This window comes from Bos javanicus, chromosome 8 (genome assembly GCF_032452875.1).
Source record: "Bos javanicus breed banteng chromosome 8, ARS-OSU_banteng_1.0, whole genome shotgun sequence".
NCBI lineage: Eukaryota > Metazoa > Chordata > Mammalia > Artiodactyla > Bovidae > Bos > Bos javanicus.
This window is the reverse complement of record NC_083875.1, coordinates 106,171,514-106,186,060: the sequence shown is the minus strand read 5'-3', so window position 1 is coordinate 106,186,060 and position 14,547 is coordinate 106,171,514. Positions and strand designations below refer to the sequence as shown.

Genomic DNA, 14,547 nt, shown 5'->3' with positions numbered 1-14,547 from the left:
GACCTGAAACTTGGGGCTCCCAACCAAACTTTCCTCTTCCCAGTTATTCCTGACAGGTGTGGACAACCAGGGCTGGACACACGTGGGAGGCTCAGGGATCAGGAATTGGAGGGGTGATCAGGGTGAGACTGACATTTACCGATCAGTTACAACCGACTGAGCACTTCTGCTACGTGATCTCATTTATCCTCACACAGTACTCTTAGCAGGGCGACAACTTGTATTTGAAAGCAGAGATTTAGAGAGGCAAGTGACTTGACCAAGTTCTCTGGTTAATAAAAGACAAGGGTTTAAAGCTGGTTTTGTGTAACTACAAAGACGGCTGTGGTTTTTAGTGGAAAGTTGGCTATACCTGCTTAGCAGAGACTCTGTTTTCTGTTCTGAGACAGCCAAACCCCAAATCTCCTATCTATAGAAAGAAAGCAATTGCTCCTGCCTTTCAGGGTGATGAGAAGATGAAATGAAACATGTGGATGGGTAGTGTTCAGGAAAATGCTACCAGTTTCCTTGATGCTCTTCCCTCCCTCCCATCTTTCCTTCTCTCTCCTTCATCTCCCCCTCCTCTGAATCCCTGTCTTTAGCAGCAGCTCTGAAAGGATCACAGGAGTTGCATGAGAACCTCCATTCATTCGGGGCTTCCCAGGTGATGCTAGTGGTAAAGAACCCACCTTCCAATGCAGGAGATGTAAGAGATGTGGGTTCGATCCCTGGGTTGGGAAGATGCCCTAGAGGAGAGCATGGCAACCCACTCCAGTATTCTTGCCTGGAGAATCACCATGGACAGAGGAGCCTGGTGGACTACAGTCCATTGGGTTGCAAAGAGTCAGACATGACTGAAGTGACTTAGGACACACACACTCTATTCATTCAACAAGCATCTATTTAGTGCTTACTATGTGCTAGCTACTCTTGCCTATGTCGAGACAAGGCAATGAACAAAACAAACCCCAAACCCTGCCCTCTTGGAGGCTATATTTTAGTGGGATACGGAGAAGTTACCTTTTTAAAAAAGCAAACTATTTGGTGTGTAGAAGGTGGAAAGAACTATGGAGAGAAATAAAACAGGAAAAAGAAGAAAGAAGAGAGCATATGTAGGCTCCTCTGCTGCTTCTTTCCCTGCTCACTTGCCTCTTCCTCCTCCCATATCTGTGTGAGTCACTTGAGGAGCCCAAGACAACTTAGGGTCTGTAAGCCATAAAGAGGCCACCACGTGACAAACTGGGGCACTGTACACCACAGATATCTCTACATCGAGTAGAAAGAATAAAGCGTGTGGAAGAGGGACTCATTTGGTTTCTACAGAAGCAGAGACGGCTCCAGCACACCAAAGATTGTAAATTGCATTATTGTTATTATTTTTGTGTGTGTGGTCTTGTGATGAAGGCCGTGTTGGAGTGCCTGGGTTTAGCAAGAGCTTAGCGGGGACTGGGAGCCACAAAAGATAAGGGGAGCATACCCTCTCTAAATTTCTCAGGAAGGATAAAACGCCTCTGGACAAAGGGTCGAGATGCTTCACAAGTACACCCTATCAGCTATGCAAACCCTAGACTGTGAAGTGGACGTTGTGGTTCTCTGGTGGTGAGCTAACAGGAAAATCGTAAAAGGTTAATCAAGAGAGAAAACGCAGACTAGAAATGTACATTCTTTGAGAGGGTAAATAGGAGTTAGCTGAGCACTGCGGTCAGAAGAACAATGCTAACACAAGAACTGGCGATTCAGGACCATGGACATGCCCCACACCACGGCAGACCCTCAAGTGTGCAGAATCAGCATTTCCAGGCCCTAGCTGTGGCCCCCACCCTGCAGCCTCCATGCGGCTCTGAGGAAAGCAGGGTAGGACGCAGCTGTCCATGTCCTTCCCTCGTGCCCTTGGCCCTGACCTCTATACGCTGAAGGACGCCTACTGCACCCGCAGCTGTTTCCTGCTGGAGGTCTTTCGCTCTGATCAGGGGTGTTTGGTCCGCACACAGGGCAGGCTCACAGTGCTGAGGTGTCAGTGCTCATAGAAGCAGAGCCCAAACCAGTGAAGGGGCTGGTGCATTAACACAACAACTGCCCCAGTTACAGGAACTCAGAGGAATAATCCCGCCCCGTCTCCCATGCTTTCCCAGAGGGACTGAGTCCAGCTGTCCCCAGGGGTAGTGGCTTAGAGAAGCCCTGATGCTTCTGTCACATCCACACCTTCCTCTGTTTCTTGGGGGAACATGACTCTGCACATGCGGTGAAGGCATTTCTGAGCCTGGAGCCCCTGGCTGAGGGTAAGAATGCTGAGGGCAGAGACTAGGCTTCAGAGAGTGATGTGTCACTGAACTGTTGTTTGTTCATCTTTTAAAGTCAAGGAAACAAATCTTGCTCAGACTGTCTACAAATGTGGCTAAGGAAATTTCAATCTCCACTGAGTATTAAAATGATTACAAATGTACTAACAAAAGAAATATATCTACTTTTATTATTTTGCTGTAAAGAGTGCCCAGAAGATCACATTTCTTTGAGAATACCTTTAAGACTGAAACTAACCTAGAGTAGAATCAAAGGAGGGAAATGACATGAGATCTAGGTCTGTTTTCTTAATGCCTTGTCGACTGAGCTGGCATCGCCCACATCCTAAGGGCTGGGACTGCGACTTGTTCATTCTTTTATTCCCAGAACCTACCCTAGTGCCAAGCATACACACAGGCATGCATGCTAAGTCGCTTCAGTCGTGTCTGACTCTGTGTGACCCCATGGACAGCAGCCCACCAGGCTCCTCTGTTCATGGGATTCCCCAGGGAAGAATACTAGAGTGGGTTGCCACTTCCTTCTCCAGCCAAGCATACAGGAAGTCCTAAATTTCCATTTGTTGAATGCATACTGCTGTTGTTTAGCCACTCAGTGGTATCCGACTCTGTGACTCCATGGTCTATAGCCCCACAGGCTCCTCTGTCCAAGGGGATTTCTAGGTGAGAACACTGAAGCAGGTTGCCATTTCCTTTTCCATGGGATCTTCCCAACCCAGGGATTGAACCTGCATCTCCTTCAAGTCTCCTGCAATGTAGGCAGATTCTTTACCACTGAGCTACCGTGACCTTGAACAAGTCACCTGACTTCTCTGGCCCTAGACCAAAGCCATCTTTAAGTTCTTGTCCAGTTCTAATATTTTAGGATGTGGAGGGATATTGGCCACAGAATTAAGAAAGTAAAAACACAGCTAGCTGGACTGGGATAAAGACAAATCACATTTGTAGAGTCCACGAGGTAGGTATAGGAAGAATGACTGGCCCCATCTCCCTGATCCTTCTAGTCACCCAATTTGTCCTTAATCTCATTTTGCAGGTGGGAACACTGAGTCCCGAGTGGAAAAGTGAGCTTCTCAAACTATAGCTGGCACTCACTCCAGGTGTGTCTGACTCCTGAGTGCTCTCTTGACCACACTACAGAGCTTTTACCCAAGTGCATGGCCATAGAAGAACTGCTATCTAGAGGAAAACCTCACGGAACCAGAAACATGAATGCGTGGAGTATCTCAAAAGCAAAACCAGTCATATGATTTCACCACCCCTCCTGTCCCCACTGTCCAGAATGGTGTCTCTCACTTCCAAATTTCTTTACTGAAAGGCCCCACATGTTAGCTCAGAGGAGAAGAAGAATGTGTTCAGATGCAGTCACAGTAAGGGATAACGAATGGATACTGTCCTAAGAGACAGAAAAGAGCCTGGAATGTTGGACACCTGCCATAACAGAGGGGCTGGGAATGTGCAAGTCAGATGATTTCACAAGATTGCTGGGAATGGCACGCCTAGCAAGAGAGCACCTCTTCTAGGGTCAGGACCCCTGGGTCACTTTCTGGCCCCAGTGCTCATGGCAATGCATACATGACCTTGCATGAATTCTTCCTTTCTTGGACCTCAGTTTCTGCATGGCAAAACGAAATGATGACTTCTGGCTTCTCCCAGCTCTGGCTGGAGAAGCTCCAATACTTCGGCCACTTGATGCAAAGAGCCGACTCACTGGAAAAGACCTCGATGCTGGGAAAGATGGAGGGCAGAAGGAGGAGGGGGCAAGAGAGGATGAGATGGTTGGATGGTATCACCATCAATGGACATGAGTTTGAGCAAAGTCCAGGCGATAGTGAAGGACAGGGAAGCCTGGCGTGCTGCAGTTCATGGGTTCGCAAACAGTCAGACAGGACTTAGCAACTGAACAGCAACAACTAGGTTGAGAGGCACGGTTCAGAAAAGGTCAAAGGAATTCTGGAGCAGCAGCTAAAAACCCTGAGGTGAGAATACCCTTGACTTTTGAAACCTGAGCACTGTTCAGAGTGAGGTGAAGGTGGAGGTGGGGGATGAGGGAGACAGAAGAATTATCTAAGAGAGAAAAGAAATCTACTGCTTCCTCTTATCACTGCTCACATCTAAAGACTTCATCATTAGCATCTGTGTGATCTTGAACAGGTTTTCTTTTCCACGGTGCTCCTCTGTCCCCAGGAAGGATTGGGTAGCGGTTTACCATTAACCACTACTGGAGTAGGAAATGGCAACCCACTTCAGTATTCTTGCCTGGGGAATTCCATGGACAGTATAGTCCATGGGGTGGCAAAGAGTCAGACACGACTGAGCACTAACACTTACCATTAACACCTAGTGGGGGCTGGGACCCAATGACATTCTAGACCCTGCCATCTCCAGAGCACTAGGAGGATAAGATGAGGAGAGTAGCCTGCACTTAAGAGGGATATGAGAAGTCCTCTTTGGCAGTGACCCTGTTTTTGTGGGAAAGATGCCTTGATGAGACCCTTAGGATAAAGTTGAATTCTCCAGACCTGGCTATCTGCTTCTGAGAAAGATGAAAGGGTCTCTGCCTGAGAGAGGAGAGGGGATGTGAAAATCCTACAGGGAGAAAAGTCAGGACAGGACTCTGAGGGAGAGGGTAAGTGGCGAGGAAGAGAGTGAGGGGATGGCAGGAAGGTTAACCGCTGGGCACTGAAGGACATGGCCATTCCGCTCATATGTTCCATGGTATTGAGTATCTTCTGGAAACCAGTGACTAGACTGAGTTTAAATCTCGGACCTTAGATAGAAGTAGACAGTGGGCCTCTTAGAAAGACTTTTTTTTTTTTTTGGCTGAGCTGCATGGCATATGGAATCTTAGTTCCCTGACCAGGGACCAAACCCACACCCCCTGCAGTGGAAGCATGGAGTCTAAGCCACTGGACCACCAGGGAAGTCCCTGGAAAGATCTCTGTGGGATGAGGGCACACTTGCTTTACAAGCCCATCTCCAGAATCAACATCCAGTGCACCTCACGTGGTTGAGTTGAAATTGACAAGGTCGGGGTGCAACGATGCGTTTTTAGCCATTGAGTTAGACATTTATGATTCTGAGACTGAGGCCCTTTCTCTTAAACTCGAGGACTTTCCCTCGTGCATGTGCGGGTGCAGTGGGTGCTGCTAGTACTCATGTGATAAAGGGCCCTGGCAGGAATGACTCCAGAGCTGTGGGCCTGCAGGGTATCTTGTGGACACCTCGATGAAGGCTCAGAACTTACGGGGAAGTCAGGATATTCGAGAAAAGTTCGCCCGGATTCTAAGGGACTGGTGTGTTTGTGGTGCTATTCACACCCGTGTTACACTGGTCTCGGGGCCACACTCAGTGCTTCTCCTGGGTGGAAGCTTCTGGTCCAAGCACATTAACCTCTAGGTCCTGAGTGGAATGTGGAGGATGGAGCAAGTCTCCACAGGTCCCAGGACTAAGGCCTCCATGGGATAAAGAGGTCAGGGGCCAGGAGGACAGCCACTGCCCAATTCTCACGAGAGTGCCTCTTGGAGATGAGTATTTACTAAGTACTTACTCTGGTTTTGGCAATTTTATTCATACCATCTCTTTTAATCCTCACTATGACCCTTCAACATGGACGCTTTTACACCCAGTTTACGAATGAGAGTACTGAGGCTCAAGGATGTGAAATTGCTCTTCTAGGATCTACTAATATCTCCCAATGTGAAGTTCATCTCCTGAGACCAGACAGCTGGGGCAGAACCAAGAGTTCAATCCCTCTCTGTCTGATGAAAGCTCACACTCCTTTTGCTTAAATCTTGCTGTGGGGAAGGAAAAACAAAGGGTGTAAAGGGAACCAAACAAGAAACGGGGGAAAATTTTGTTTTGATCACCCCTAGTTAAGAATCTTCCTGCAGTGCAGGAGACCCGGGTTCAATCTCTGGGTTGGGAAAATTCCCTGCAGAAGGGAATGGCAACTCACTCTAGCATTCTTGCCTGGACAATTTCATGGACAGAGGAGCCTGGTGGGCTACAGTCCATGGGGTCACAAAGAGTCGGACACGACTGAGGGACTAACACTTTCACTTTGGTCTTCCCTGGTGGCCCAGATGGTAAAGAACCTGCCTGCCAATGCAGAAGACATTAGAGATGCAGGTTCGGTCCCTGGGTTGGGAAGATCCCTTGGAGAAGGGAATGGCTATCCACTCCAGTATTCCTGTCTGGAGAATTCCATGGGCAGAGAGCCTGGCAGGCTATATAGTCCATGGAGTCACAAAGAGTTGGACATGACTGAGCGACTAACATTTTCACTTTATCTTTTGGCTTAAGAAGCAAGGAACTATTAACAAGTTCAAGAGAGACGACCAGGACCTCTGCCCAGCCTTTGCTGGCAGCAGACCCAAGCCAAAGCATTGGGCCTGGAATCTGAGCATCCAATAATGCTGGGAACCAAGGGCATGGTATGGCAGTGGGTCCTAGTGGGTCACTGCGGCCACTGGAGAGGTGCTGCCCTGTATTCTCAAGGGACGAGCAAAGTGGGGATCAACACCATCAAAATGACAGTCCTTCTAGGGTCACACCTCCACACTGAGGGCACCCCTCCACCACAGTCGGCAAAGAAGCAATGAAGGACAATCACTTGGATTAAGGATTACTACTGCAGCCCTCATTGTGGCTAATAATCGATGCTGATTTATACACCTCCCTTATACACCTCCCTTTCCCAAGGACCTCTGACTCAGAGGGGAAGTGTGATGTCCTAGTCTGGAGTTATTAATAAGCCCCGTGTCTGAGCAGATGGGGCCAGGGACAGGCTCAGATAAGGTGGAGGGTTTGCAATTTCCACTTGTCTCTTTATCTCTCTCAGATCTCAATCTCTAGAGCAGCTCAAATAAAATGTATATAACTTTTACACTCAAATCTTCTTGGCTAAAAATATGAAGGGACTTTGGTTTGATGCAAAGAGCCAACTCATTGGAAAAGACATTGGTGCTGGGAAAGATTGAGGGCAAGAGAATAAGGGGGAGGCAGGATGAGACGGTTGGATAGCATCACCAACTCAATGGATGTGAGTCTGAGCAAGCTCTGGGAGTTGGTGATGGACAGGGAAGCCTGGCGTGCTGCAGTCCATGGGGTTGCAAAGAGTCAGACACGACTGAGCAGCTGAACAATAGGAAAGGATGTATCCCAGAAGTGTTTTCTGCTTCTCTTCTGGGGAAGTTTAGTGAGATATCTGGGTATTTCATTCATTTATTAAAAGAAACATTTTCTGTGGTTTTACTTTCATTGATTCATTCAGCTGCCCAGTCTATACACTTTATTGAGTCTTACTATGTGTAGTAATCTTTTGAAGTTCTAAATCTTCTTGAAAACTTGGAGACACTATCAACCCTCTCCAATCATCCAAATGCCTGGAACTCATGAATTTGTAATATGACATCTAAGTGAAAGTGAAATTGAAGTTGCTCAGTCATGTCTGACTCTTTGCAACCTCATGGACTGTAGCCTACCAGGCTCCTCCATCCATGGAATTCTCCAGGCAAGAATACTGGAGTGGGCTACCATTTCCTTCTCCAATATGACATCTAAGTTGAAGGGAATTTATAGACCTCCCTCCAAACCCCCACACAACACACAGAAGTCTGCTCATTCCCACTCTATAGCATGACGGATCCCAAGGTAGGACCCACGCTTAGTGAGATATCATTTTGGTTATCTGATGTAGGGGCAATGTTTCCTCTGATAAACCAAGCAAAGGAAAGTCCTGGCACCTTTGAGAACTGGGTATAATGGCCAAACCTAACACTCAACTAGAAGCCAGGACTGTCGTTCTGATGCTGCTGCTAACTTGCTCTGTGATTCTGTGCAAGTTCCTGCCTTCCTATCACTGGACCTCAGTTTCATCATCTTTCCGATAATCAGTTACTCCTGCCGAGTTGAAAGAGCCCTTTTGGTCTTGAGAGTCCGGGTCGCCCAGGTCAGCCTCTCACTCATTTCCAACATGAGTCCTCTTCTCCAGTTTGCCAGACTATGTCTTCTTGCCTGAATATCCCAGCACCTGGCCCAGGAGGTGCCCATTAGCTCTTCCCTCCTAGAGTGAGTCCCCTTGGAGCTAGCCCCTTCCTAAGGGGCAGCAGTGGGCTTTGGAGAAAGACAGATCTGGGTCCCGTGGTGGAGCCCTCCAGGAAAAGCATGGCCTTGGACAAGTTCTTTCAACTCTGAACCTTGAGTTTCTCCTCTGTGAAAATCAAAGTAATAATAATACTTTCCTCTTAGACTTACTGGACTCTCACCCCACCCAGTGAACTAGTCACATCAGTTCCACATGCTATTTTCTTAGAATCTTCTCTTTCCTTCTACTTTCCCTCCCTTCCTGCTTTTCTCTTTCCTCTTTTGCCAGACTTGGAAGATCTTAGAGACACCATTGGAGAAGGCAATGGCACCCCACTCCAGTACTCTTGCCTGGAAAATCCCATGGATGGAGGAGCCTGGTAGGCTGCAGTCCATGGGGTCGATAAGAGTCAGACACAACTGAGCTACTTCACTTTCACTTTTCACTTTCATGCATTGGAGAAGGAAATGGCAACCCACTCCAATGTTCTTGCCTGGAGAATCCCAGGGACGGGGAGCCTGGTGGGCTGCCGTCTATGGGGTCACACAGAGTTGGACACGACTGAAGCGACACAGCAGCAGCAGTAGAGACGCCACGCTTGTCCACACTCTACTCTCTCCCCAGCTGCACAACACGGCAGTTTGCATGGATGGGCTGCACGGAACAGGTGGGAGGGATCAGAAGCAAAGACAACACGCTGTCCAAGCCCTGGTGCTGAGTCCCCGCAGGAGGACCTAGAAGTGGCCGCTGGGTCTCGTACCTTTCAGCTGCGCCGGGTGGCGGCACTGGAAGGAGCACTTGCTGCCAAAGGTGGTGCCCTCAAGGCAGGAGAACGAGGCGGCGTAGACGTGGTGCTGATCCGGGACACCGCAGTCCACTGGCTCGCACGCCACCTGCTTGTTCCACTTGCCCTCCTTGCAGGTCACCGTGACGCTGGGTCCTGTCTGGAAGACGGAGGTGGGCACTGTGAGATGCGGCGGGTGGAAACCCACCCATGGGGAAAACCCTTCTCCCCTGGGCTACGGCACTCGGAGATCCATGCTCGACATTTAGCTCCCTTTCCGGGATCCCAGCAACTGTTTGAAAGAGGTACTTCAGTTCCCACTTTACAGCTGCCGAAACTGAGGCTCAGAAACATTAAGTGACTAGCTCCAAGTTTCATAGCTGGACAAAGGCTAAGTGGGAATTGAGCCCAGAGACACAGCTCTGCAGGGCTGTCTGGAGAGTCTCCCAGATAGTTATTTCCATCGTGTTGCTGCGAATCTTAAGGCTCAGACTTCTCAGGGCCAGAGGACTTCTTTCATGAAATAGCCTCTGAAACACAGCACAAGAGTGGGACGCTGGATGTTAACGTTTTTATCTTTTCCTGGCCCTGGAGGAGCAGAGGGGATTGTGCTTGGCACAGAGTGGGCATCGCCCTGGGGGGATGGGAGAACAGGATTTAGTTCTGGGTGCTGTGAGATCGTGGGCAAGTCCCTTTCCTCACTTGAGCTATCCTTTTGGCATCAAAGCCAAGCGTTGCTCTAAGAGCCACTCCCTGCTCCAACATATGATGCTTCAACATCTGGGAGAGGTGGGCGTGAAGAAGGAAGGAGGCTAGGCAAACGAAAGGGTTGACAGGGATTCGACACAAATTAGAAGACAGCACGGCTGGGGGTAAGAGGGCAAGTTCAGGCTGCAGGGCCAAGGCAGGGTCCGTCCATGGTAGTCCAGCCCTGGGGGCCTCCATTCAAGGAGGAAGCCGCCACATCCCAGGCCTTTGGGGATGCCAGATATTGAGCTGGGATTTTAAAAGCATGGGACAATGTTCCCCTCTTCAGTGCCCATCAAAGGGATGAAAGGTCCCTTACTGCCAAAGCCAGCTTAATTGCTTTCACAGGAGTTCAGACCTGCCGTGTCTGACATACGGAAGCAGGTGTCTAAGCAACTGAGGGCCCCGAAGCTCCTTGGTGGGACTCTTTGCAAGTCCAGAAGCTCTGTGCAAACAGGCATTCCCAGCAATAAGGAATGTGCCCTTGCCCCCAGAGCATGAAGGGGGAGTCTGTTGGCAGGGTCCCACAGGAGGCTGCACATGGAATCCCCAAATTTCAGGGCTTAATTCCCTGCTCCTACCCGCACCCACCTGAGATCCCACAGCCACACTGGCTGAAAGCACCATTACAGCACATCTAAGTCCACCTGAGGCCGCTATCCTCCAGCAGGACTCAGCCTCTTCCCAAGGCTCCCCTGTGGCTGGACTCCAAGCCACACCCATGTGGGCCGCTGGAAGGACCTTCATCACCCATGATCTGACCACGTCACTTCCTTCAACAGCTCCCTGCTGCCCTAAAGAGGACCCTCCTACTCCCTGACCAAGCTAACAGGGCCATGCACCAGCACACCTTGCTTGCCTCTTCAGCCTCACTGCTTGGGGAAGTTCAGTAAAACAAACGTCTGTCTGTGGCACCCTCCTTCTCACTAACGGGCATCCACATATTCCTGTCCATGCCCAGAGCCTGCCTCCTTCCCTCCCTGCAATGTGCGACCCTCTGCCTATCTCTCCAGTTTTCAGTTTTCATGTCACCTCTTCCAGGGAGCTTTCCTTGACTGCCCCTGTGCTTCCAGAACACCCTGCACTTCCCTTCACAATGTTTATCACACGGTACGGCCATTACTCACGCATCGTCTGCTCCTGGTCACTAGTCACTAAGCTCCTTAAGAGGAGGAACTAGGCTCATCTTAGTGACTTTTTTCTCTAGCACCTAGTACAGCATACCTGGTGACTCAGATAGTAAAGAATCTGCCTGTAGTGCGGGAGACCTGGGTTCAATCCCTGGGTTGGGAGGATCCCTCGGAGAAGGGAAGAAGTATTCTTGCCTGGAGAATCCCCATGGAAAAAGGAGCCTCGCGGGCTGCAGTCCATGGAGTCACAAAGAGTTGGACACGACTGAGCGGCTAAGCACACACAGTACAGCATCTGGCTCCCAGTGCACAGAGGTTTGAATAAATGAATGAGCATTGCATTGAAGGGGGCTCACCTCTTCTGAAACCAGCCCACTCAATTGTAGCAGGGTTCTGACTGTGAGGGTTTCAGTCCAAAAGTCATGCTCAGCCCATGGTTTTCCAGATTTTCAACCTACACGGGGGACGCTGGTACCTGTGGTATGAATCACTACTCTGCACAGGAACCATTGTCTCAGAAATCCCAGACTGAGGCGGTCTTTCACTCAATCCACACCTCTTTACTGAGCACCTACTATGCGGCAGCAGTGCTTCAAATGCTGAGGATTCAGCAGAGGACAGGTTCAACAGCCGCTCAGCCTTTCGTGGGCTGGAGAGGGACTCTGAGCCCGGCATCCACACACACCTGGCTTTTGATGAGCTCGTCATCCCGCTGTATCTGGAGCACGTAGCCTGTCCGGCAGCGCACAGCGCACTGGGCTCCGTGGTAGCCGTCACTGCTGGAGCAGTTGAGCGAAGCGTTCTCCACAGCCAGCTTTGGGCAGTCCGCGGCCTCGCACGCGAAGTGCACACAGCTGAGGAGAAAGGGAACAAGAGGGTGAGGGTGCGCTTTCTTGCAGGACCGACGCACTCCAGCCGGAAGACAAAAGCTAGTGGGCTTCCGCTCCAAATTTCAGGAGGCTGACACGGGAGACACACAGAGCGGACAAGACTCTGGAGGAGCAGTGGCCAAAGTTTATCACTAAGTGCACAGTTTATGGAGACAGACAAAGCGGGGCCCAAGTCCTACATCTTAAAAACCTTACAAATGACGAATCTGCAAATGCTGTAGAACCTTCATTTTCCATCTGCAAAACGGGAATTATTATGATTACAGCAAGTGCTTGTTGAATCTCTCATCTGCCAGGCACTGAGCTGAATGAAAGCCTTTTCACATTTTATAACAGCACTCACTTCTGGGGCTCGTTGTGAGAATTAAATCAGACAGTTGAGCCAAAGCATGGAGTGGAATTCCTGGCACATAAGGACACTAAGGTATGGGTAAATCTATGCTCTATTACCTACAAGCTGTCTAACTTAGGGCAAGGCCCATCGCCTCTCTGAGTGTCAGTGCACTCCCAGATTCGGCTAACCCACAGCTCCATAAGATTCAACTGCGGTCCTGAAGGTGGAAGTCTTTTATAAACTAAAGTGACTTCAGAACGGTTAATAAAGTTGTGCAGAGATCGCACCATGCATCTTGCTGTGGCTGCTGTTGGCACCTTCCTGCCAATCGGAGTTCACGTGTTCAAGTCTGAGCTCCATGAAAGAGTCTACAGGAAGCTTTCTCATGTCCCCAGGCAAGCTCCCTTGCAGCACTGGGCCCTCCTTTCTCTCACGCCCTGGCCTCTTGTTCCATGCACTGATCACAGGTCTGGGGTGCCTGCCATGTGCCGGAATGCATGCTAACCCTTCAGGAAAGGGAAACAACAGAAAACCCCCACGCTTACATGATCTTTCCCCGTATACTACCGTCACGCAGACGCTTAATAACATTAGCGACCATTCACCGATTGCTTATATACATGAGCTCACCCATCCTCACGGCGACCTATGAGCTAAGTGTTACTCATTTTATTGTTGGAAAGTCGGGGAGCGGCGATATCGAGTTACTTGTTTAAGTTCCCATCCAGATGTGTGACTCCAAAGTCCTCATTATTAACCTCACCCCACACCTGGACTGGAACTTCCCTGAGGGTAGAGATAATGCCTGTTTCATTTCGGAGTACTTTGCATTGCCAAAGAAAATGCCTGGGATGAAATAGATGTCTCCTAACTAGCAAGGAACAAACGGTGGCAGTGTCTTGCAACAGCTCTTAAGTGCTCTGCAAACATCAGGATATTGAATTTGAAGGTTGCTAGGAGGCAGTTCTCTCTAATGCTGCCCCTCTGGCCCTGTCTACCCCAACTCCTGGTGTATGACATATACAGATAGCTGGGGTTGCCATTCAGAGCCTTAAAGTGTTTGTTTTCCTGTTTCTATCGAGGACATGCGGAGCGGGGTGGGGGTCAAACCAACTTAAGAAGGAACTCTCAACTTTTTGCTTGGTGTTGGTTTCAGGACACCCCACACTGAGGGTTTTATAGGAATGCGGTTATTCATCCCTGGTCTGTATCCCCTGCTCAAAAGTGCAGTGAGAAAGTGGGATAACTGAGTGGGGGAGTGAGGAACAAACATCTCCAGCACTTAGCACAAACAAACTCACTTTTAAAATACTGGGACAAAGGCAAGTGTTCAACTCAGGTCTCAGACCCACACTGATGTACGCTTTGTAGCTTCCATATACCCGCCTCCCCTTTACAAGCGCAGGATGAGCTCGGATGAAGTGACACTCGCTGAGACTTTCTGATGCCCTGCCCTTTTTCCTGCTCTGACAGCCTCTGCGCTGTGCCACCCGGAAGACTGTAGCTGTGGAGTCAACATGAGGTCTTTGACACCAAACAATGCATCTGTTCACGTTGTGTAAGAGCTGGGGGAAACAGCCACATGGTTCCAATTTAAATAGATTTAAGTCTGTAAGCTACCAGCCTCTAAGCAGGTCTTCTGACCTTTGCCTTACAGTTTGACCATTCTCCCTCTGCACACCCAGGAGGCCCCGGTTCTGCCATCTGATGACGGACCGTGGGGCCTCTGGGAACCCTTTTTGAAAGACAAGGGCTCTGGGCTTCTCTGCGCTGTGTGGCCATTAAGGTAAAAAAAAAATGCTCTCCCTCCTTCTGTGCACATTAAGGTTCTCCATCGTAGGAAAAGGAGAAACTAAAAAACTTGATTTCCTCGAACAGAAAGGACCTACAGCTTAGCAGGTGGGCAGATCTAGGCTCCAGCCCAGGCTCACCATTTATCTTGGAAAGTCATGTAACAACCTGAGCCTCAGTTTCCTCCTCTGTTGAGTGGAGGCCATAAAGTGACCCATCTCTCAAGACTGTCAAAACAAGATGACGTGTCATCTATTCAAGACACCTGCCTGGGGATCTCACTGCATGGCGGACACCAGTGTAAATGCTCTGGGTTTGAGGAGGGAGGGCACGTGCCAAAGGCAAGTCATGAATAGGCCAGTTTTAGACGGGAAAGCGCATACAGTAGGGGCACTAACCCAGGTGAATCTACAGAGGGCGCCACCTGGGAGAGGGGTTGGCGGGACACTCTGCACAGAGGGGTCGGGGAAGCCTCTTCCAGGGACACCTGAGCTGAGACTCGGATGA

At 49.6% G+C, this 14,547-nt stretch overlaps 1 protein-coding gene across 1 annotated transcript in view; it reads right to left on the bottom strand.

The window, feature by feature from the left end:
* PAPPA (pappalysin 1) overlaps positions 1–14,547 on the bottom strand; it is a 268,043-nt gene that overhangs the window by 57,406 nt on the left and 196,090 nt on the right. Inside the window, exons 14-15 of the mRNA XM_061426652.1 lie at positions 11,711–11,879; positions 9,125–9,308 (exon numbers count right to left, since the gene is read on the bottom strand). Coding sequence (XP_061282636.1) covers positions 9,125–9,308; positions 11,711–11,879 — 353 coding nt within the window. The remainder of the gene's footprint in view (positions 1–9,124; positions 9,309–11,710; positions 11,880–14,547) is intronic.